At 44.9% G+C, this 23264-nt stretch overlaps 4 protein-coding genes across 9 annotated transcripts; 1 reads left to right on the top strand and 3 right to left on the bottom strand.

Moving 5' to 3' along the window:
- Positions 1 to 35: 35 nt before the first annotated feature.
- Positions 36 to 3781, bottom strand: LOC148401159 (protein C19orf12 homolog). Of its 4 annotated transcripts, none has more exons than XM_088370572.1 (5): positions 3293 to 3781; positions 2211 to 2312; positions 1384 to 1553; positions 460 to 707; positions 36 to 212 (listed from the first exon to the last, which is right to left on the bottom strand). In XM_088370572.1, the coding sequence occupies exons 3-5, from the start codon at positions 1541 to 1543 to the stop codon at positions 36 to 38; spliced, it is 585 nt and encodes a 194-aa protein (XP_088226698.1). In that variant the 5' UTR covers positions 1544 to 1553; positions 2211 to 2312; positions 3293 to 3781. The 4 variants fall into 4 exon arrangements, with proteins under 4 accessions (XP_088226698.1, XP_088226697.1, XP_088226696.1 ...); XM_088370571.1 differs by lacking the exon at positions 3293 to 3781 and adding an exon at positions 2593 to 2755; XM_088370570.1 differs by lacking the exon at positions 3293 to 3781 and having other exon boundaries at positions 2211 to 2562.
- Positions 3342 to 5630, top strand: slc7a6os (solute carrier family 7 member 6 opposite strand). Of its 2 annotated transcripts, none has more exons than XM_088370557.1 (5): positions 3342 to 3629; positions 4190 to 4552; positions 4628 to 4846; positions 4917 to 5046; positions 5147 to 5630. In XM_088370557.1, the coding sequence occupies exons 1-5, from the start codon at positions 3441 to 3443 to the stop codon at positions 5296 to 5298; spliced, it is 1053 nt and encodes a 350-aa protein (XP_088226683.1). In that variant the 5' UTR covers positions 3342 to 3440; the 3' UTR covers positions 5299 to 5630. The 2 variants fall into 2 exon arrangements, with proteins under 2 accessions (XP_088226683.1, XP_088226682.1); XM_088370556.1 differs by having other exon boundaries at positions 3355 to 3629; positions 4625 to 4846.
- A 5-nt stretch (positions 5631 to 5635) lies between these two features.
- Positions 5636 to 11494, bottom strand: slc7a6 (solute carrier family 7 member 6). 2 transcript variants are annotated; one of them, XM_088370525.1, is made up of 11 exons: positions 11360 to 11494; positions 10749 to 10832; positions 8959 to 9453; positions 8468 to 8593; positions 8239 to 8383; positions 8059 to 8182; positions 7873 to 7976; positions 7694 to 7790; positions 7426 to 7575; positions 7166 to 7349; positions 5636 to 6869 (listed from the first exon to the last, which is right to left on the bottom strand). In XM_088370525.1, the coding sequence occupies exons 3-11, from the start codon at positions 9407 to 9409 to the stop codon at positions 6802 to 6804; spliced, it is 1449 nt and encodes a 482-aa protein (XP_088226651.1). In that variant the 5' UTR covers positions 9410 to 9453; positions 10749 to 10832; positions 11360 to 11494; the 3' UTR covers positions 5636 to 6801. The 2 variants fall into 2 exon arrangements, with proteins under 2 accessions (XP_088226651.1, XP_088226653.1); XM_088370527.1 differs by lacking the exon at positions 11360 to 11494 and having other exon boundaries at positions 5636 to 6658; positions 6767 to 6869; positions 10749 to 10896.
- A 248-nt stretch (positions 11495 to 11742) lies between these two features.
- On the bottom strand, positions 11743 to 22555 carry adgrg1 (adhesion G protein-coupled receptor G1). The gene is made up of 15 exons (XM_088370514.1): positions 22110 to 22555; positions 17713 to 17776; positions 17386 to 17645; positions 16734 to 16920; positions 16620 to 16665; positions 16301 to 16391; positions 15502 to 15618; positions 15290 to 15406; positions 15126 to 15168; positions 14685 to 14791; positions 14472 to 14587; positions 14133 to 14392; positions 13958 to 14057; positions 13603 to 13877; positions 11743 to 13501 (listed from the first exon to the last, which is right to left on the bottom strand). The coding sequence occupies exons 2-15, from the start codon at positions 17774 to 17776 to the stop codon at positions 13350 to 13352; spliced, it is 1935 nt and encodes a 644-aa protein (XP_088226640.1). The 5' UTR covers positions 22110 to 22555; the 3' UTR covers positions 11743 to 13349.
- Positions 22556 to 23264: the final 709 nt, after the last annotated feature.

Below are 23264 nucleotides of genomic sequence, written 5' to 3'. Positions count from 1 at the left end.
TAGCAAGGTACACTAAGCTAAGCTAAGCTAGCTAGCTAGCTAGCTCGAGAAGCTTGCACCGACGGAAGCAGGTTCGAAGATGAAACGAATGCTCCTTCATTCAAGATGGCTCGTCGACGCTCGTTCGGTAATAAGCTTCCATGTCTCGTTTTAGCCTGGGAATTTTGCCGGGAACGATGACCCGGAAGAACTTGGACGGAGGCTACAGCCCACTGAGGACGGAGACGTTCGGGTTTTACGCATGCGATGAAAACATAGCTCGCTCTCGCTCACCCATTCATCTTGGAGAACCGTGGCACAGTGCGGACATCAAAATACCTCAAGTATTGAAAAACAGACAAAAGCGGCTGTAAACAAGAACTTGTATGAAACATGTATAATGTGGTAGCTACATCATTTCGCGTGAGAGAAAAATGGACAGGTTACAAGCTACAGAGACTTTCAGTCTCTGTAGCGCACCTCGGCTCGGAGCTCTTTGGTGACGTAGTTGAGCAGGGCGGCGAGCACCTGCTGCTGCAACGTGGCGTTGCCCGTCACCAAGGCCAGCAGCTGGGCCGCGTCCGTCCAGTTCAAGCCGGCCAGGACGGCGCTTACGTCCTCGTAGAGTCTGTCGCGCTGCGCCGGCGGCAGCTCGGTCAGGATCTGAGCCAGCGGCCGGAATTGCCCGCTGGCCAGCCAGCTCCCCAGCAGGCCGCCCAGCACGCTCCCTGGTGGACACACGCAAGGGAGTCAAACGCGCGCTCTTTTTTTTTCTTCAAGCCACTTTTCCTCCCATCCCAGCCGTCCATTCTTTCTGCAGCCCTTTTACCTCAGACCTCCCTCCCTCCGTCCGTCCGTCCCTCCATCCATCCTTTAAAAGACAACTCCACCTTGTGGCACTTCTCTGTCCAGCTGACCCTGCTGTCAGCTAACGCCAGCTGCCTTGGCCGCGATGGTGATTTATTTGTGTGTTTGGAAGATCCCGCAAGCCACAAATCACTTCTACAAATAACTCTCAAGCAAATAGTCCTGACCAGAGCAGCGTGTTCCACTCACGTTTCACTTTGTCTGTGCTCATGATCGTCGCTAGCTTTCTGACTTTCTAATGTTGATGGGCATTTTTAAAAGACTTTGGTCATCGCAAAAGCTTACCTCATGCAACTAACTCCCTGTGCTGCGGGTACGTGTATTCCCCCCATGATTTCAAACTGTACAAGGATGTGCTCAAGCGGGAGACTTAGCCAACCAAGTTAGCATTGAGTTAGCTTGCATGTCATCGTCATGAATTCATTCTACCAACCTGACCTGGAAATGTCTGTGAATGAACTACCACTGCGCACCCACACAATACACACACGTTGTCGATGGGGACGATTTGCCATACAAGTTTGTCGTTGTTCTTACCAACGGCGATACCAGGCGGTCCGCCCACCAGGGCTCCCAAAAAGGCGCCGCCACCCGCCACGAAAGCTCCCTGGGCCGCGCCTTTGACCGCCACCTTAATTTGCTCGTGAGCTGAGATGTTGCAGCACAGACGCATGACGTCATCCACCCTGGGAGCCATCTTGCTCACTCTGCGGCAAAAGCACATCACACATCACGCAGCATTTGTCAAGCACAGCAGAAAACAATTCCAAAGTCATTGATTTCTTTGAGGCGGAAATGAAACCTCCAAGACATTTTGACTTGGCAGACATAATGAATGCATTTACAAAAAAAAAAAGAAATCAAAAAGCAATTCCCAAAGAGATCTCATTTTGGGCATTTTTAGAGGCTCGTCAAAGCTCACGAAGGAGGACAATTTCAAACCCAAAAGCCAGTTGAACCAATTAACATGACACCATTTGGTAGGGGACTGTATCATATACGTATATCCAAAAAGTCTCAAGAGGTCATGACTGAAAAAGGGACTCTGATATTTGAGGTTTGAAGTAAACAAGGCTCGCTCTGATGTCTTGATAGATGATAGCAAATAAGCCAACTTTTGGAATCAAGTTGAATTGTGTTCAGGGCGTGCCTACTGTACCTGGGACAACGGACAACAAATTGATCCCCTTGCGAGAACACATGAAGGGTGGACCTGAAATACTCTACATCCACTTTCGTTTTGACACTTGCCTACACTTACTTCCTCGACTAAAGTTAGGTTAGCCGCTTCACGTTCTCCCTCCAAAAGCGTTACTTTGTTTGACTGTAATGTGTTAAAAGGAATGTATTCAAACTTTTCTTACCCGGTACACTTGTCGGAATAAGTTTGGTCGCGCTGTTGTTGGAGACTCGTGGCCGACTTTCGGTCGGCTTTGGATGACGTAATAGGACGCTGGTAGGGATGGCTGCGCAATTGAAAAAAATGGATTCATATGTTAATCGTGATTAAATCAAACAATTTTGCACATCGTTGAGGAACATAAAGCATAAAGCTATCCTCTCGAGCATGACTGAAAAACTCTTCGGTGACGTAATGAGCTCCCGCCTCTTGGGACGGCTGTTGATGACGTCAACGAAGTCTGCTTTTAAGGACAAGAATAAAAAAACGAAAACTAAATCAATTAGACTAGTAATAGTCACTTTAGCAAAAGAGCTTCAAAGTAATAACAAAGCAAAATAATCAACCTGAAGACTCCTGCGTCCAGTGACTTAACCTGACCCCGCCTCTTTTTGGGCTGCCCCGTAGGAAAAGGCTCAGTGGAAACACTCGGCGATAAACAGCACCAAAAAAACAAACATTTTTATTTTAATACAGCTATTTTATTGAAATAATGATGCGAAGATTAAAAAGAAAAATGCAGCAGTTGCTTGCCAATGTCGTGCTGTCAGAGGACGATGATGCCACCCGCCTCTTTTGGGACGGCCCTTGACGTAGCGGCACCTGGACTGGTACGAAGATAAACATCAAGCTCGCGATCAAAACAAATCTACAGCATCAACTCAGCTCGACGACCGCACCTTGAAGAAGGAAATTCACAATATACTAGATGTATCCATCAGCTGAGTTAAAACACTATTCTTAGCTTTGAGAGGCGTGACCCGCCTCGAAGGGTCTTTGTTTTTTTTTTGTCTTCGCTCTGACGTCACAGCAGCTGCTGTTGCTCGAGCAAGTCCATCACATACTATGACAAATGGCAAATACGTCATGGCAAGTCATCAGTAACTCTCAACTTTCACCTTTCAACTAATTCTAAGTCAGGGTGGCAAAAAGTCAAGCAAGTCAAGTGGAGTCGCAACATTTCAAAGAAATAACACTGTCTTTTAATGATGTCATCATTTTTTCCATATTTGCGCCATCAAAGATAGAGGAAATAAGATCGCAAACCTTGTAGCGCAGCACTGCAAACTTGCGCCTCCTTGTGGGCGGTGGAGCTTTCGTAGCACGTGACGTCAAAGGGACAAACACAGCCGGAGCCAGCCAGCCAGCCAGCCAGCCCAAGCAAAGCGCTCACGCACGCAAGCGACAAACAAACATGGAGCCCAACGCCACCATTCTGCGCGTCAAGAGAAAGCGGGGCAACGACCCCGCGGACGCCTTGCTGCTCGCTTGCAAGCGCATCCGACCGGAAACGAACCAGGCTCCGGGCGACACGGCACCGGAGCCCGGCGAGGCCGACGTGGAGAAGTCAGTGTTCAAACTCGTGGCCACGGTAGCGACACAGGTAAGATGGCCGCGGTGACGGCTAGCCAACTCGTACCCGGCTAGCGTCAACACGACGTCAAGAAAGATGTTAAAAGATCACGTTCGGCTCCACTAACGCGGCTTTTGTCCCCTTAACGTGTCGGTTAGCTAATTGGCGCACTAAATGTGCGGTAGCTCTCGAACCTGACACGCCGCAGGGTTGAGCATTTATTAGCTTTGCTTGTAGCGGTTAGCCAGGAACTTTGACGTCATCTCAATGACGTCACTATACGAAGACTATATATATGACTTATCATGTATTGAGACAACCGAGTGAAAAGATTTTCAATACGCAAATATACCATCATAAAATAAAGTGCCAGGTATTTTTTTTTTCCTCATTTCGTAAAACTCCAAAACAGAACCAAATACAGATGTTTATCATAATTCCATTACAGGAGTATAATGATACTTTTAGCTAAGGAGGTCACTTATTTAAGGGTTAGATTTGGCCAGCATCTTTAGGATATATCTTTTCCCCAAAAGATTTTACAAGTACTGAAAAAATGTAAGGAAACAAAAGTCTTTTACTCTTTTCAGGATGCCCCCGTGCAAACGGAGGTCCGTCAGGCCCTGGCCCGACCCCGCGTGGCTCATGCCCTGCGGCCGTCCGCTAACAGCTCACACCGCATCTTCGGCGACCTCCGCAGCGCTAAATTGGGCATCCGGCGCGAGGAGCGTTACCGGATCCTCTCCAGCCACCGCACTGCAGGCGGCCTCGCGCTGCCCACGCAGAGACGCCAGGCAGGCGATGGCGCTGCCACGGCGGTGGAGGAGCAAGAGGAGGAGCAAGAGGAGGCTGAAGCTGCCCGCAAACGGGATAAGTGTTTGGGTCTCGGGGAGGTCCAGGTGGTTGATCTCTTGCATGAAGATCTCCCGGAGCAGGACAAATCCCTCAGCAAGGTGAGAGGAAGACATTTTGGATGCACAACAAGCCAAGACTTTTTAAATTGTTCAACTTGCTTTTCCATGCAGCAGTCAGACCCTGACGTGATCTTGTGCAACAACACCAAGATGCTCCGGGAGCGCCTCTGCATCCGCGACCAACAGCAGCAGCAGCAGCAACGTGGGCCACACGACGGCAGCGAGGGGGACGACGCCGACTACGTCTACGACCTCTACTACCAGGAAACGGTCACGCCGGGGTGGATCCTCGACATCCTGTCCGTCAGGGCCTACGCAGATGACACTCAACTGGTATGCGTCCTGCGTATGTCAAGAGGGCCACACGTCCGAAAGTCAAGGCTAAGGAGTAAGCTGTCATCAGGTTCCCGAGGAGGAAGCCAGCGAGGTGGAGGAGTACGACGACGACGACGATGAGAACGAGGAAGGCAACTGGAGGAACGACTACCCCGAAGATGAGAGCGACGGCAGCGACAGAGAGGAACGCTACGGACGTACGTCTCTCCTTTTGTCACCTTGCCATCAAAACCTTTGCTCCGATTTTTTGAAAAGCGTTGATCCCATGGCCGCCGACCATCCCGTTGTCCTTTGCAGATCACTGGGATGAGGATGACGAGGAGGAAGGGGAGAACTCGGTGTACCGCAGGAGCTGGCAACGCTATCAGAGAGATCTGCTGCAACAGCTCAGTCACCACCAAGACCACCGGCGGGACGATGACGACACAGACAAATACGATTCAGACTGAATCCGAATATGTCCTTTCTATTTTTTATGAAGTACACTTGTGCGTGCGTGCGTGCGTGCGTGCGTGCGTGCGTGCGTGTTTTCGGTATGCTTTGTGCTGTTAGCGTGCGGTGTGTTCAATTGCGTACGTGTCTAGAGTGTTTTGTATACTGTGAAAGCTTGCATTTGTTTGGTTGTGTTGTGTTGCGAGACCGGTCATTTGGGGGCTCGTCAATTTTGGACCACGTTTTTGTTTGTTGAAGTTGAGCGTGTTACAATAGAAAGAATGCTTGTTGGATCTCAGTTTGTAAATATGTCTATAACAGATTTGAAATAAATGTTAAAAGCACTCCATGATGTTGCAGTTTCTTCTGTGATTTACCATTAATTCTTTAAAATAACTCGAATTATATATATTATACTAATTAATGATATTTTACAGAGGCGACATTTTTACACAAATTACAAATACACAAAGCAATAGAATACACTTGGAACGTATACACTGTACATTATATCAAGTGATTCTACATTTTGATTTTCAGTCATAACAGCCCTTTTGTTGGAAACCAAAACTATGATGTGGCCCGCAATGAAAAACTAGTTTTGACAGACATTCTAATATACAACTAGACAAGATCAAGTTCTCATTAATAAGTGTAATAAATAAATCATGGCATGAATTTCTCTGAAATGATGAGTGGGCCATATACTGTGAGGCCAGCAATGCAAATCATGCAAGAAATACATTTAGGTAATATGTTGCAGACTTTACAAGTAAAACATTTAATAAAAAGAAAAAACGCTCATACTGGATTTGTCACTGTCCAACAACAACAACAAAAAAAATCATCAATTAGAAGAAATAAGATGCTGTTAATAGTTTTTTTCCGTTTTCATTCATAACAAAGCAAATGCACAAAAAACATGTCAGTCAAAATTGGATTTTTTTTAAAATTTGAAAGCCACTGGAAAAAAAATCTGATAAAAAAAAAAAGAGCATTACATGCTTTTAGTTGGACAGCAACAATCTTTATATATTATTATCAAACAATATGATTAACCAATATGATACATTAGAGTTGTTTCTTTGCCCAGCAGCTCCTATTGTATTTCGACATATTGCATTACAGAAGGGGTCACCAAGTCCGGTCCTCGAGTCTTGTCGTAGGGCTGTGCGCCTAAAACAAACTGAAGGACCGGAGTTGGTGACCCCTGCATGACAGGCAGGCAGGCAGGCAGGCAGGCACCTTAGAATTGACCTGACTGAATGGTGAAACCAGTTACCCTGGGTCCCTATGGCAGTCATGTGACAAGAACGTTGACATAGGATCAGTCAACACAGAAGTGAACAGAAGCCACCAGGCAAGGCAAGTCGTTGGCTTAAGAGGCAAATGATCAAGAAAAGTAAGTGCATTTTCCCGCTTGACTCCACAAAAGACACAAGGTGTAAACCAAAAAAATAGCACAAAATCAGACGGCTTCTTTACCATCATTTGGTGCGCTGGCGGTGCCGCTGGATTTTCTACTCGCTCTTGTCCGACTCGGTGAGGACGCACAAGCACGTGTACTGAGTGCAGTGAGTCAGAGAACCTGCACATACAAGACGCATATCAATGAGCTCCAACACGTACCATTGATCCATCGTGCAATTGTACTTGTATTAAAACCTCTGGTGGTTAATCAGTGCAGCTAATGCCAGTCCTGAAACCAATTGCCAATCGGGCAATCCTTGCACCCATTGGCTGGTTTGGGCCCACCAATGTGGGAGGAGTTTCAGCGCACCAGCACACTTGTCTTGAACAAATGACACTTTGAATTTACCCATTGCTGTTTTTCAGCGTTTGTTACCGGGCCATCAGAATGGAAATGACGACGGGGCGACTCACGTAGCAGCTTGGTGATGACGGGCGGGCGCTTGGACTCGGGCAGGTAGACGCCCAGGAAGTAGACGGGCACCCCCGACAAGGCGATGGCGATGCCGATGAGGGAATTAAGCGTGTCGCTGTAGAGCGGAACGGCGACCAGGAATACGGCGCACACGCAGAACACCAGCGGGTACAACAGGCTCAGCTGCGCGAGACACAAATCGCCAGCGCCGTCGTTGGTCTTGAACCTCGACGGAAGCCGGAACGTGACGGCGCTTTACTTTGAGCGGTCGGTGTCGTTGGGGTTCCTTCCACCTCAGGTAGATCTGTCCCGCGATGGACAAACCCATGAAGAACCAGTAGCTGAAGCTGTAGTAGTTGATAAGCTGGAAGACGTCCTCCACCGTCAAGTAGATCAGCGACATCACGCACTGGAAACACCCCAAATCTCGGCGCTTCGTTTCATCGTGCGTTCGAAACGTTCGGAAATTTCTTCTCACCTTCATCTTTTGATCTGAAAGCCAAATCAATACAAGGAGCGGTGCTTACGTTGAAGATGAGAGCAGGGATGGGCGTGAATCTCTGCGTGTGGATCATGGACAGGGCGTCGGGAAGGTGACCTTCACGGGAACCCACAAAAAATAACCTGTACGCACGCACACACACAAACGTGACCACCACGGCGAATACGACACCGAGACGGAAAACGGCGTCCAACGCCGCACCACCTGGATGCGGCGATGATGGAGGCGTTGAGGCCGCCGTAGCAGGACAGCGCCACGGCGATGGGGATGGTCCAGCTCATCACGCCTAACGTGTGATCTGCAAACGTCTCAAGACGCAACACGCAACCTTCACGTTTGAATCGGGTCGGCGAGGATCGGCGCGGCAAACGGCGCTCAATTTCGCCTTACCACAGCCACGGCGTCGCTTGCCAGTATAGCGCTCATGTCCAGCACGGCGTAGTAGGCCACGTTGGTGAGGATGTAGATGGTGGTGACGATGGGCATGGAGATAGCGATGGCCAGGGGGAGGTTCCTGCAAAAAGAGCCGATGAGAGGCACGCCGCTGAGGAAAGAGGGAAGGCAGACAACCTTTCAGGATTTTTGATCTCCTCGGTGACAAAGTTGAGCGTGTCCCAGCCTGAGTAGGAGAAGAGCGCCGAATAGAGCGCCAGGGCGATGTCGCCGGCGTCTGTGGAGGAACCTTGGAAGGACGAGTCGAAGTTGCTCGTGTAACCTGCCCGAGACAAATACGTATAAACACCTATTTTCTACTTTTTCGCTTTCATTTTTTTTTGTCCCTAATATTTTGTTCTCTGACCTTGGCACAACTTGGCGATGCCTGTGATGATGATGACGATGAGGGCGGCCACCTTGGCGTAGGTGAACACGTCCTGCACACGGGTGCCCCACTTCACGTAAGCCGAGTTGATGAAGGTGAGGAGGCCTGAGGAGACAAAGCACGCAAGCGTACGCAAAGTTGAATTGACCATGTCATCACTATTAAGTCTAGTCAAGGATTTTCTTGAAATAATACGTTCTATGCTTCCCCCACTCGCAATATTCTGATTCATATTTCCCTCGTGGGTATGAAATGAACCCAAAAATTAATCTCCGGGAGCGGCCATTTCTCCTTGTTACCCGAGCACTGTGATGTCACTTTCAGTGGACAGGAATTGACAAAATGGCAGCCGTTTGAGATGGACAATAATGTTTGTGCCGAATAGGAATTCCATGTTTTACACCGGCGGGGGCGCTTAGAACATATGATTGTTAAAAAAAAAAAAATGTCGGACTCGACAGCACACGTACATATGCACGCTGCGGCGATGAGGCGTGAGGCGACGTAGGGCGGCTCGCACGTAGGGAAGAGCGGCTGCACCAGGTAGTTGGCGAAGGTGATGGCGATGACGGCTTGGCTGGTGGGCTCGATGATCAGCAGGCTGGTCCACAGCCGCACGAAAGCCAAGAAGCCGCCAAAGGACTCCAGGATGTACGCGTACGACGCCCCCGACTTGGAGATGGTGGTGCCCAACTCGGCGTAGCACAGGGCGCCCACCACCGAGAACAGGCCGCCCGCCGCCCAGATGACCAGCGACAGCCCGTAGGAGGCGCTGTAGAAGAGCACGCCCTTGGGCGACACGAAGATGCCCGAGCCGATCATGTTGCCCACGATGAGGCTGACGCCGTTCAGGAGGGAGATCTCCTTCTTCAGCTGCATGCTTTCCTTGGGGGCGCCGTTGGAGGCATCCTGGTCCCGCATGTCGGCACCGGCCGGGGTGAGCTGAGGTTCAGCGCTAGAAACCTCTGCAGGGAGATTGGATGAGAACAAGGAGATTACTAAGGATCAACACCATGCATCTTTTTACGTGATGTGATACGTTTCGGTTGTATTCTAAATTGTCTAGAAATAAGTTGTGCTCCCACCATGAGGTCATTGTCCCGTTAAAGGACTATGCCTCTGTTAAGTGGAACCTCATTAGTCACACGGGTGTGACAAGAAGCAAGTGGAGGTCACACCGGTTGCGTAACACTCGCAAAAAGGCGACACACGCACATTGAGTCATGAACTTGTGTCGGATCAAGACAAATACGGTGGCTCTTCTTTGTCCTGATGAAACATGGCAAGCCTTTTTTTTTTTTTTTTACATTTGTTCATGAAAGTAAAATTTGTTCGTACTGCTTCATTCAAAAAATATTTAATTATAAACAGTAGATAATTTAAAGAAATATGCAATCATTTGAAACAATATGTCATTATCTCTAGAAGAAAAAAAATCAAGGAAACTGATAGGTTGTCCCTCAGATCAAAACAAAAGATTTTTTAAATCAGTTAATTTTATATGTTTGAAAAAAAATCATGGATTAGTTTCAAAGTGACACAACATTTAGGCCTATTAATGACAATTTTAAAGAATATGTATAATACTGGTGCCATGTAGGAGGAGCCACAGGCTCAGTAAACAGGAGCTACGTCGCAAAATTAACTTTTTTTCTGCCTGTGACAACGAAATGAAAGAAAAAGCAAAATCTGTTTGATAACATTCCCCGCAAAATCTGTTTGATAACATTCCCCATTTGTTCCCCCATTATGAGCCAATAGGAAGAGCTTTCTGATGATGCAGCCAGTTTTGACGTGAGTTTATTCTCAGTGACGATTCGAGACAGTTTATCAACAAGGATGTTTTTAATTTCATAATCGATATAACATGTTTATATTTGTTCTTAAAAATAAACTCGTCGAAAGACAATCTTTACCAAAAGCCGGCGTCTATTTCTTTTAACATCAGGAAAAGCAAAGTTAGCGTTATTTACAGCTTCATTGCCTTTACTGACTTTCAAAATAAGGCCGAGAAGGACAACACAGGTGGCGTGTAAATTGATAAGACGGCTAAAGCAATGTTTTATTTTGTAATTAATGTTTTCCGAGCCCAATGGACGTCCGGAGTTACCGCGACAACATTGACATAATCAAGGGAAGGCTGACTTCCCGCTTTTGTCCCCTCACTATTGCTAGCCACTTCAGAAAATGTACCCAAAACGAACCCTATGTGTGTATGTTTAAAAAAAATAAAATCCTCATGTTTGTGTCCCAGTCATACCTGAGTATCCTTCTCAAACTGAAGTCCGGGAGCCAGCGGCCGGGGAGAAGAGTGCATCACCACCGGCACCTGGAGACAACTGGGCTGCCGCGGCACGGTGACGTCATTGTATAGCGTTGCGAAACCAAACGGCACTTTTAATTTTTTATTTCGAACCAAACCGATATAAAGCGCCTGCACTTTTTATTCCTCAATTTTCTTTTACATTTAATGCAGAGCAGTATGAAATCAAGTAGGTTTGGCTAGTAGAAGACTTATTTTAAATGCCTAATGGGGCAGGAGCGACTGATATTGAGCAGTTGGCAATTTACGTTGCTGTTTGATGAAAAAAAAAAAAAAAAAATTAACTCATATTTTTAAAAAAGAATTTTAATGTATTAAATAAAAGCAGCGCAAATGAAATATAATTACGTTTAGAAAATTCAAATTTATTTCATGATCATGAAATACTTTTTGTTAAATTCACCCCCTCCCCCCCAAATAGACTATATTAAAAGCTAGACGGCTAAAATAATGGCGTTGTCAATAAGACACTTATATTACAAATATATTCTTTTTACATCTGCATATTTTAAAAATATATTTAGTGATTGTCCGAATAGATATATTACCTTACTACCATGTGAAGAAAAAGCAAATAATTAGAGTGGTCCTGCAATGGTCAAGGGTGCAAAATGTTGGCGGTCATAGTATTTGTGACGCTGGTGCTAAGTGTCACAGGCGGTGCAAAAGATTGTACTGGCATCCACTTATCAAGTTTGTGCATTCAAAGTTCCTCTTCAGGTCACATTCAGGCCTCGGCAGCCATCTTGCTCCTGAAGTTAGGGGTTCGTTTTATCATAGCGTGTCCGCTGTCGTTGACAGTATTGATAAAGCAGAGGGTAAAAATAACACACACTTAAGTTCGCTCAGAGGTTGCTGTCAAGTCAGCAAAGTCAGGGACAATTCCAGGAAGCAATATCAACATTTGGGTGAAAAAGAATTGTGTCAAATGTCACATATTTGAAAATTATTTATTTTTAGACTCAGTTCACTGTACATCCGCTAACAGCCCAAAAAATATATATATATATGCACAACCATACGATACAGTGGAGGATACAGAAACAAAAGTGCAATTGTCACAGTAACTAAGAAAACACTTGGTTTGTTGGTGAGTCACATTAATTTCAGGATTTGACTCCAAAACATACCACTTCATTGTGTCACTTTTACAAGTCCAAACAAGATTTTATATCACGGTTTCTAATTAACAAGTTAGCGTGAGAGCGCGAGAAATACTTTCAAAATGTACAAAACAAAATCTGCTCGGCTTATTCATGTTCTTTCTTGTCCGCAACGATTTCGATCAAAACAGACTAACCTCACATTTTTGGCTGTGTCAAAAAAAACAAAGTCAACAAGAAGTTTAACTCAAAGCAGATGATTATAATGAGCTCTTTCTGTTCTACAACGTGTCACGTGAAACTCTTGTTTGGATATGTGAACATGTAGTCTCAGTCTTTGCTCCATTTGGGGGTATGATCATCATTCTTTCAAAACAGTAGCCTGCATTTTGTCCTATCGTAATAATGATTGATGAATGATAATGATGTCATCATTTATCTCCCTTTTAACAACCCGTATTTCCTCAAAGTGGCCTTTGTTGTATTCGACACTGCACGTCAAATACAAACCCGCAGTGAAGGGCAACAACAGACCGTCCGTAATGACCTTCACAGTATTAAATAATGTTGCTTTACACATTAATAGTTCAAAAATGTGACAATAAATTGGAAGTGGGGATCATCAAAAAAGAATGAAGGAGCAATTTTCATACCATTCTGGGCGTGTTTTTGAGTTTGGTCAAAATGAGCATTTCCAACAAAACTTTTCAGGCGTGGCTTGCCTCGCAAATGTCATGTGACAAAGTGAAACTGGTTTTTCTCGAAAAAATGCTGAAAGATTCCATTTAGGGGGAAAAAAAAATCAAAAGGCAATTCAATAGGACCTGGGAATAGTTTTCACAAAGAAACCAAATTTCAAACGGGCCTTTTGTACCGTAAGATCCCACAGCTACGTAAATATCATCTCCAGCTACTATAAAAGGGAAAACAGTATTTTTTTTTTACAACAAGAAAGCAAGTTGCTCCAAATTGTGTGATTAAAAAACAAAGACAATACAAAAACATGTTTGAATTTTGGGTGATTTTTTTTTTTTTTTTTTTAAATACTCTGTTGGCCATTAAGCGTTTGTTGACAGTCAACTAAACAAAACAGCATTTCTCACACAAGGATGTCATAAAAAAAACACAACATCTAAAGTGCTACTTCAAAACTGTACACAGTTAAAAAAAAAAATAATAATAATAATCAAAGCTTAGCTAAGGTCCAAAGCAGAAATGGTTTCTAATTCACCAAATAGTCAAGAGGAAATATCAGTGCAGTAAACCTTCATCTGTCTGGAAATAAAGCTTAATAATGAGTTTCCAGCTTAGAGTAAGTAAAGAAAGACAAAAACTAGAGCCAGTCTAGACATTCAAGAAAAGGTTGGATCCAGGCTCCGGGCCGGCGTGGAGGTGTTATTTACCTGAGTGTGGATTTTTTTTAACGAGGGAGGCATCAAGAGCTGGAACAAAGCGGCTCCAGAGGTTCCTGACTGACGGTGGACGGCGACGTAAGCATGTGACCCGCCTTGGCAGGCGACTCTTCGATTCTCACCGCGTGCTTGCGCATCCACTCCAGCATGAAAAACCTCAACATCAGCAGGAAGCCTGCACAGAACATGCCAGGATGGAGGAAAAGTGTGACGATTACTAAAGAACAAAAACAAGAAACCCTCACAACTATATTTAGTTGCACTTTTGTCAAATACCTTGGAAGGAATTGAGGATGCAGGAGAGGAACGTGATAAAGTCCGAGAAGGGTCCGAATTCCAGGAAGGCGAGAGCCCAGGTGGTGCCGTAGAGACAGCTGAGGCCCCAGATGCTGAGAAAGGCCACTTGGTTCTTTCGCCACTCGTCCCGGGTGCGAATCTCTCGGTAGACCAGGAAGAGCATCAGCAGGCCTGCCGACACCAGCGCGGCCAGCACCGTGCTGTTGGTGAGGTGTTGAGCCAGCAACGACTTGGGGTTGAGCTTCATCCAGCACCTGGAAGCACAATCGGGGAGATGAACTATTGATGAAATCACATCAAGGACCAAAAAAAAAAATGACGAATGAAGGCTTACATCAAGTACGGGTTGCCTACGTCTTCAGTCGACGCCACCTGCCTCAGGCCGTAGATGTCGCCGACTGCGACCAGGATAACGATGGGAACGGCAGGCAGAACTAAAATGAAATGACTCGGAGTTCAAATCTATCACTCGAGCCGGCTTTGAGACAAGTGAACGCAAACGCACTCACCGAAGCCGAGCAGGTTCCACACGCAGAGGCTCGGGGAGGGTCTGAAGACCATGTAGACCATCCAGAAGGTGTGGAACACTTCGATGCCCATCCAGGAGAAGGTGCTGAGTAGGGCGTAATGAAGGCCGGCACCTATCACCACACACAGGTCTTGGCCTCCCACATTGGCCAGGACGCCGGTGAAGAAGAAGAGCAGGTGGAGGAAGGTGAGGGACACGGCCAGGCCCAGGTGGATGGGTGTGGCTGGATCTTTAGCTCGCCTGTTGTTGGTATGGATGGAATCAGAATTTGTAATTCTTTCTCACACACCACTTTGAACGCCTCGTTATGAAAAACAACCTTCTCCTGCAGAGGAAGACGATGAGAGCAACGCCGCTGATGAAAGACACGATGCAGCCCAGAGATGAAATGGCAGTCAGAGCCAGCAGGTGGCGCACCGGGCGAGGCTCCAGTTGCTGTTGTAGACAAGCAGACGGATCTCTAAGTACCCCAAGTACGCCCTACAGCAGATTTGGATGTTACGCAAAGAGTACGTAAATGCAAACGTCTCACCACTAGCACTGTGAAGTAGGTCAGGTGGTCGCAGAGGCATTCGGTGTGCTTCGTTCCTCTCTGCCGCGTCTTGCAACCCTCCGCCGACCATTTCACCTTCATCGGATCTACATGATCACACAGAAGACGCAATCAGTAATTATAAGTATTTACGAAAATAGTGGAGGAGACGCATTCATTTGCTCTTTTTATTTTTACAATGTAGTATATTTTTTTGAAATTGTACAGAATAAAAATATATTACATTATATTTTTTGCACATCTTGTGTATTACTGCAACCGCTGCTGCCTAGCCACAAAAAAAAAATGTATGGCCAAATTGAGTTTTTGTATTTTTAATGAAGAACGCATAATATTAATGTCAAAATTTTATAAGTGAATTTTGTGGCATTTATGAAGTCAACCAGCATGTGAGGAAATACAGCAAATGGATTCTCCCACCTGTCCTCGTGTCCCATGAGACGCACTTCCTTGAATGTGTTTTCTGGAATGAAGGTGGGGGGGAAAAAAAGCTTTTATTATTTTTATTAAGATGCAAGTAGGCAGTTTTTTTGGACACAGGAAAGCAATTTAAAACAATGTTTCTTATTGTGTGGCAAACCTACTGGGATGGCGTCATGATGGAAGCCAATCCTGATTGGCTCAGCCAGGTTCTGGATGACTTGGTTCTCAACGGAGATTTCCACCACGTCATCAAGAACTCGTTCCTCTTTGTGATCCACCTGAAAGGCGCACACATTCCACAGCAGCCCCATGTTAATGTGGATATTGAACGGCGGATGTCATTTTACGGGGGTATCTTATCGCCGGGGCTCACCTGGAACATGGAGTTGTTTTTGAAGAAGGTGTAGACAACTCTGCTGTTGTTCTTTGCAGCTCGTTTCAAAGCTGGGGGGAGGTGGATGGTGGGCTCTGGGGTCAAGCCTTCCACATGCTGGGAAACAATACGTACATATGATTTAGTAGGGTAACTAAAAAAAAAAAACACACACAAAGGTGAAAATGACATCAACTTAAATAAGAGTTAAAAAAATAAAACACATAACGAAGCTATAGAATTAAATAAAAATATGAATTCTCTAAGTTAAAACTAATTAAAAAATAAATAAAATGAATAAATAAAAAATATAAATACAATTTTCTCAAGTTTAACAAATGAAACAAAATGAAAATAATTGAAATATTAATTTTAATATAGTAGTTACTAATCATAAATATAAAAAATAAAGAAAATAAAGATACCAAAATATTTATTTTTCAAAATATCATGATCAATTTGTTATTTTGTTGTTAATAAATATTTATAATAATCAAAGCTGTTATTCAACTTTTTTTCTTATATAAAACAAATATACTAAATCCATCCATTTTCATTATTTTCCATGTACCATTTAATACTAGATGCTGACACAAATTTGCTTCCATTTACTAAAAAATCTATCGAGGCTAACTTGCTGCCAATTGCATTTGCATCACCAGGGGGCGCTATAGCACAGAAGGGCAGGCCGTGGAAGAGTGGCACGACAGTGACTACTCAGATCAAACAACTCGTCATATTCTCGTCACATTCACGGATGCGTCAAACGCTTCGTTGACTTTTTGCGAGTGTGACTCACAGACGAGTTGATATCAATGCCTCGGAAGTCATCTTTGAGCTCCAGCTCCGAGCTGAGGGCACAAAGAGGCTCCACGGCAGCCTGGTCAGTCCTGAGCACATAAAAGAATAAAAAAGTCAGTTTTATTATGAAACACATCCACATTTTAGCTGCACACTGTCATTTCCCAAAGGTGGCCAGGTTATTTTTGATATGCAATTTTCCAAATGTACACCTATAAAGGCAAATCACACGGCCGAGTGTTTTCTCATAAATAAAACAGCTGCCATGCTACTTCAAATGTGAAGACACACGAAAGGAAACGGAGGGAGGAAATTACATGCTGACTTGGGCGTCTCCATGGCTCCGCTTGGGACAGAAGGTGGCTACAAAAACACAAAGGTTTGATTAAAATGGTTTGCCCATTGATTGACAAATAGCGGCCGCATCTCACCGCATTTGACAGCGCTGCCGTTAAACGTGTAGGCCGTCAGCGTTTTACTGGAGATGGTGTCATTCTCGATCGTCCCGTTCGCGATGCCGTAGGCGGCCTCGGGCGCGTTGGAGCCGTACGACAGGTACGTGCAACAGTCGTCGGGCGTGCCGCTGGGCCAGCAAAGGGTGAAGTTCCTCCCGCCCACCTTGGCGGCAACAACAACCTCTTGTGAGTCAACATCCATTTTTCAGGCTTCCCATTTTTTTGCTGACGTGTGGTTTGCATCTTTTGATGAGGTCTCTGCATGTTGTTGCTGATGACAATATGTTAATTGTGAAACAAAAACAAAACATTGTGGAATGAGTCATGTGACCACTTCACTTGCACGCAATGACGGAAAACAAAACCAGATAGATGAACTCGAGTTTTCAACAATACGTGACCATGATAATTCTTTTTAATACAAATTATATTTTATATTTTTTACTATCTGCACAAAATCGATGATTGGTTCATATTGATTTTTTTTTAGTTTATATCATACACTTAAAAAAATTCAGGAAAATAAATATATTTGAATTGTGCAATCTTATGGAGAAAGAAAGTCAATTAAAATATAATATTCCATCTGCGTCTGCTAAAATGGAGTCAGCCGCTCCCAGTTCGTCACCTGTAACTTCAACTGATCCTGCAGCGGCTCCCAGTACAAACAAAAGCGAGTGTCCCCGTCCTCGCGGAGCGTCTGGCGGTCCAGCCGGTACGTGCCGGAGTGCTGGCACTGCGCGGCGATTCGCCCGCGGACATTCAGGGAGCTCTCGTCGGCCGCGATGCTGATTTGACCGCAGCCGGGCAGGATGTCGAAGCTTAGGATCAGCGGACGTCGGCCGTGCCGCCAGATGCCGCAAAAGTGGAGATCTCGGTCGCACGATACTATGAGGAGACATGACGATAGATGTCAAAGTTCGCATACAACAAAAGAGGAGGCAGCTTGTCTTACCTTTCGAGAGGAGAAAGATGAAGATGGACAATGCCACCACACCCTTAGGAATTTGACCTTCCATCTGTGTAACGAGGGAAAAAAAAATGAGAAATGTCAAACGGGGCACGGAATAAAGCTCCCGAGCGACTTACGACGACAAAGAATCTGAACTCCTTCTCCAGCCACTCTCAAACAGTTCGTGTTTATCTCGAGGCGGCACAGCTTTGACAGAATAACGTTTTTACAACGATACAATTCTTATCGCGAGGTCTGCGTTTTATCAGGACGGGGAAGGAGGGGGGGGGCTATCGAGGAATAGCAGCTTATCAATGGAAACACTCTTCCACTTGAACACACACACGCTCCAACGATTTCCTTTTTATTTTTGGCAGATTTATGTTTCTCTACCCATAAGAGTGACGGGACGGGACGGACGTGGGCCATTTCAGGAAGTACTGGAAATGGACAGAGTTCCAGAATGAAGCGGGGAGAGTGAAACCGAAAACCTGAACCTAATAAAAGATTCTACTTTTGGAGGAATAATAGCAAAACATTTTTTGTTTTACCCCCCCTAAAAAAAAAAAGCACATTTAATGTCATGTGAAAATGAGCAATCCACCACACTTCCCATCCATTGCTCCATCACAGACTGCCTTGTGGTGCGCCAGGTCACATTTTAGTAAGAACGAAAAGTCTGCGGTGCGGCCGGCCGGCCCGGCAAGCTGCTGAAGACTCACGTGATCATTTTTGGAGAGCAAACGAAACCACCAGTTTGACATCATAAAACAGGAACCGGCGCAACCGCAGCCTCACTTATCTTGACATGCATACCTGATAAACGGAAAACTCAAGTCCGAGGAATTCTAATTGTTTTAAATTAGATGGTGTTAAAACTCAAGTCTGAGTCAAACTTCAATTTTGGAGATTATCAAAAGGTGAAACTTTGTTTTGTTTCTGTGGACCGGCCGCTTCAGTTCATGAACATGATTGCTTCCCGTGTCCTAACAAACAAACATTATTTTTTCCAATTGTTCAGCCTCCGGGTGATGACTCACGCCGGCGTCTTCCGCCATTTTCACGAGCCTTGATGAGGATGAACTTGTCTATAGTAGCAACTGATGAAGCAGCAGATGGGTGTCAGTCCACCCAAAGCACACAAGCCAGCAATGTCCTCAGCGGCACAACGCTCTACTGTCTACAAAAGCAACACACAGGAAAAAGGGTGTGTGGATGTGTGAAAATCTCTCGCAACAACTTGCCCGAAGCGTGAGTTGGCTTGCGTGAAAAAGTCCAGAAGAATAAACAAATAATTTATGTCACGATTCTTCATCGCGGAAGAAAAAAAATCATTTTTATTTCAACAATGTGGAAACTGTTTCCAATGCGACGTCAAATTAAAATAAGATAGATCTTTTGAAAGATTTACCCCCAAATATCAAATTCATCAAGTTACAGGATCTTATTGAACGTGTACAAGGATTACACACCACAAACAAAGACGTCCACACTTGCACAAGGACAACCTTATACACACACACACACACACGCGCTATTGTTCGTGCCCCCTTTGAGGGAAAGAATTCCCCCCTCTCTGCTTTCACTTCCCAGCTCATGCGTGTCTACAGAAACAGACAGTCTGCATTTTTACATTCATTCCGAAACACGCGACCAACCCGCGCGTTCAAGTGCGATGAGACGGCCACCTCTGACCTTTACGCCAATCCGAAGGTGTTTTCCGGTAAAAAATGGTGGCATCGAGTATGAGTCATGCCGTGGAACGCTGCGGGCGTTCTCCTTTTTTGTGACAAGTGTGTCACGGGAAACAGCCGAGGCGACAAAACCACTTGAATTGAAAACCTTGTGAGCTACAATTGAGTTTGAAAACAACAAAAACAAACTGGCCGGGTCCAAAAATGCTTTGACATGAGCATTTAAAACATATCAAATGTACAACATTAATGATAAATGTTCATTTTTGCCTGTTTTTATGCAAATTCGATATTTTCCCTCTCATGAATGACAATCGAGAGACAAATTGGGATATCATTTCCGTGTTGTCACCGCCTGAGAATTTCCTTGTGGCGTGACTTGGACCTCCATTTCCTGGCGGGCACAACGCACATACGTGAGCCGAGGAGACTGAGACACGTTCCTATTGACAGCCCGGCCCGTCTGCATCGCTCCGTCTTCTCAGCGTGTCTGCGCATGAGCACGGAAGGAAGCACAATAGCCGCTCTTTGTTGTCTCGCCGCCACTGAGCCGCGCTGACAGCTTGCGTGAACGAGGCTCAAAGGTCACCACCGGCCACTTCGGATCGTTTGAAAGGCGAGCGATAAAACACCCACGCACCCAGCTCACCCTTTATTATCGGACGATGTCGCTCGGAACAGGGCAAACAACAATGATGTGTGACTGGACTTACAAGTTGAGTTTGTCCCGTGCCCACGCTCATAACTCAAAGCACCTGCATCTCAAATCGTCCTTTCCCATGAAATGAATGGAAATGCCATTAATCTGTTCCTGACCCACAAAAATGCTAAAACTCTCCAATGTTGTTATTTGGTGTCATTCATTAGAATTTCTGCAGAAGATTCCGCGAATCATATCCCAATTTGGACAAATTTAGCAGGTCATTTTGAACCTTGTTTTAAGCTTGAAATTAAATTGACATTTCTTTAGGATGCATGGAAACACCATGTCGATACACTGTCAATACTGTAGGCGCTCACCCATTGATTTTTTGCAAACACCACTTGCATACACAATGCCTCACATTGCTAGTTTTTTTTTTTTTTTAATGCTTTATTTCAATAATGCCTGCTCACCTGCCTGTGCCGTAGCCAAAGAATGACGTAGATCCACCAACTTTTTTTATCGCATTGTGATAAATGTGCACCGTGCAACAATGTTGCAAGATAAGATGCAGATGTGACTTGACGTGTTACATTTGTGGGCCGGAAACGGCAGCGCTCAAATCCTGAGTTCAGCTGTGGGGACTTGCAACACATGAAAGAGTTGATGTAAGAAAAAATAGGCTCAAAGTGAGGCCCCTGCAAAAAAAAAAAGAATGCTCCCTAGGCTATGCAAGTGCATTCTTGCTATCACCATGGAGATGCTCCATGTGTCTCGATGTAGGCTAAGGAAATTGGAGGAGCAGGTGGAACACAGCGGACGGTTCTGTCAGGGTTGTGAACAAATCAATGAACGGCACAAATGAATGGACTTCATCACACAGACCCTATGCTGTCACCTTGGGGGCGGGGGGTCAGGCGGTTTCAATTGCCACCTGGGGGCTTTCTATTCCTCATTATGCAAAATTAAGTCAACACAAAGGGCTGAGTCACATGTTGGTTGCATTATTTGCATTTCAGTGGGTTGGGGAACAAAGCCCACCTCATCTCTCGCTTCCGCTTAGAATCGGGTCCATTTTTTTGTTATTGTCAGTGCACCTGCACACCAATTATGTGCACCCCATTTATGTGCACCATATGTGTCATATTTTAAGTCAATTCTCCTGTATTCTTCTTATCTTGTTTTCGCACCCCCTGTTGAGGCAATTTCAGCAGCTAACACTTTTTTTGCGGCTTTAAAGAAGCCAATATTTAACACCATGAAGTCAAACTCAAGCCCCGGCCGGGGGCCAGATACGGCCCGCCACATCATTTTAGGTGGCCCGCAAAGACAAAGTGTGCATCAAATTCGTGTGTCATTACTAGAATTTCAAATTGTCTTCACTTTTAATATCTTATTTTTATATTTGACTAGTTTTTACTCATCTGATTTGTCAGTTTGTTTTGTAGCTTTTACTGTATATAATATGAGGTGCTTATACATTGATTTGGGTAGACCGTCAAAAAGAAGCTATGACGATCATGCGGTCCACGAAAAAAAAAAGTTTGACACCCTTGTTTGACACCTTCAGTGCGAGTGAAAACCTTTGATTGCGCCCCTGCTGTGAGGAAACCGCACCATGAAAGTCAAGTGCCTTCCTTTTCATCTCTACCCAGGTTACATGAAGGTGAAAATGAGCTATTATTGTCGCAACACTGTTACTTATGGTAATTTTGGGTTTCCCCAAACTTTTACAGGACGAAAAGCATGTAAAAATGTCGATATGAGCTGCAATGTCCTTGCATTTCTTACAAATCATACCTCCAGTAAACCAAGTTGTAAAAGGAGTTTGAAGTGACAATAATTTGGGATAGACAGGTTGGAGTACATTTTTAAACTACTGATATATACAAATAAAAACAAAATGTTGGAGCCGTCTACTGCCTCAGTTTAGAAACGCCATTACTAACCTTCACTTTCATCTTTAGAAAACGTCATATAACACCACAGCAACAACAACAAAAACAACAAAACACATTTACCATAAGAAAATGTAAAAATATCGCAGAAATAATAAAACCTACCTCTTCAGTAAGCAGTCAACCTCCAGTAGACTCCGAGGAGTTCGGGCACGTACAATCAAAGAAAAAAAACGGACGGTTCCCCCAAAAAAGAAAAATCATACAAAACCCGATTCGAACAGTCGGTTCAAAACGATCCGATTTTTATCCGATTCTGGCGTTCTCCCCCTTCCAACAATGATTCAGTCGATCCAACAAGCCAGAGCAGGTTTATGGGAGAAATTGGGAAAGACTCGACTCGTATCCACCTGTTGTTCTCAGTCACAAAATAGATCTAAAAAATAAAAATACTGTGCTGAATATTGAAGACGTTTTATGGAATCGGAAGTGTTACGACAGGACCGAGTGGGCACGGTAAGGTAGTCGCTCATTTGTACCGTGTCCTGGGACGGCCGGCGTCAGTTTTGTCAGACAGGGCGCCGCGAGGTCTCAAAGTGGAGTCGCTCAATGTTGTGTATAAAAGAGTTTCCGGTTTGACCGTCACAATAAGAGCTAAATAAGCGGTTGCCATTTGACTGTGCTGTTGTCGTTTGTAAATATTTGTCAAAACGTTTACATTTTATAATGCTATTTTATATAGACGTGAGGATTGCATAGGTTATCCTTTTGAAGCGCATAATGTTTTTATTACAATATACTTTATGGCCCATCAGGACTTAGTGACACCACAGCAGAGAATTAACAACTTGTTCACTCTTATTTACAACACTTTGTAATGTCTGTGTGAGGTGCCTGTAATCTGGGACATGTTTAAAAATATAAAGTCCCTCCACTATATGAGTTTAAAAAAAAAAAAAAAAAAAAAAAGGAGCACCTGGTGTGTGCTTTTGTGGGTGTGGGCTCATCTGCAGCAGGATCTAGGCCCCCCCCTCGCCTCACCCCTCAACTGTCGTCTGGCTGATAGCAGCAGGTACAAACAACTGCGTTTTCAGTTGGGAACGTGCAAATAAAAGCATGAGAAAGAAGGAAGTAAGAAGACAGAGGTTGCCACAAGACGTAACTTATCTTGATGACTGCGGCACAGACCTTAATAGGTGACTCATCAGCAAAGCAAGGTGCACATTCTTCCCACAGAGCTGTTTGTCACATGCACGACTGATATGCACCCTCATCCCTCAACGCTTCACTGAACTCCAGTCAAATCACAGCACAGACTAA

This window comes from Syngnathus floridae, chromosome 3, assembly GCF_059516105.1.
Source record: "Syngnathus floridae isolate MCC-2025c chromosome 3, RoL_Sflo_1.0, whole genome shotgun sequence".
NCBI classification, from domain to species: Eukaryota; Metazoa; Chordata; class Actinopteri; order Syngnathiformes; family Syngnathidae; genus Syngnathus; species Syngnathus floridae.
Note: the sequence above shows the minus strand (reverse complement) of the source record. Positions and strands in the feature narration are given on the sequence as shown.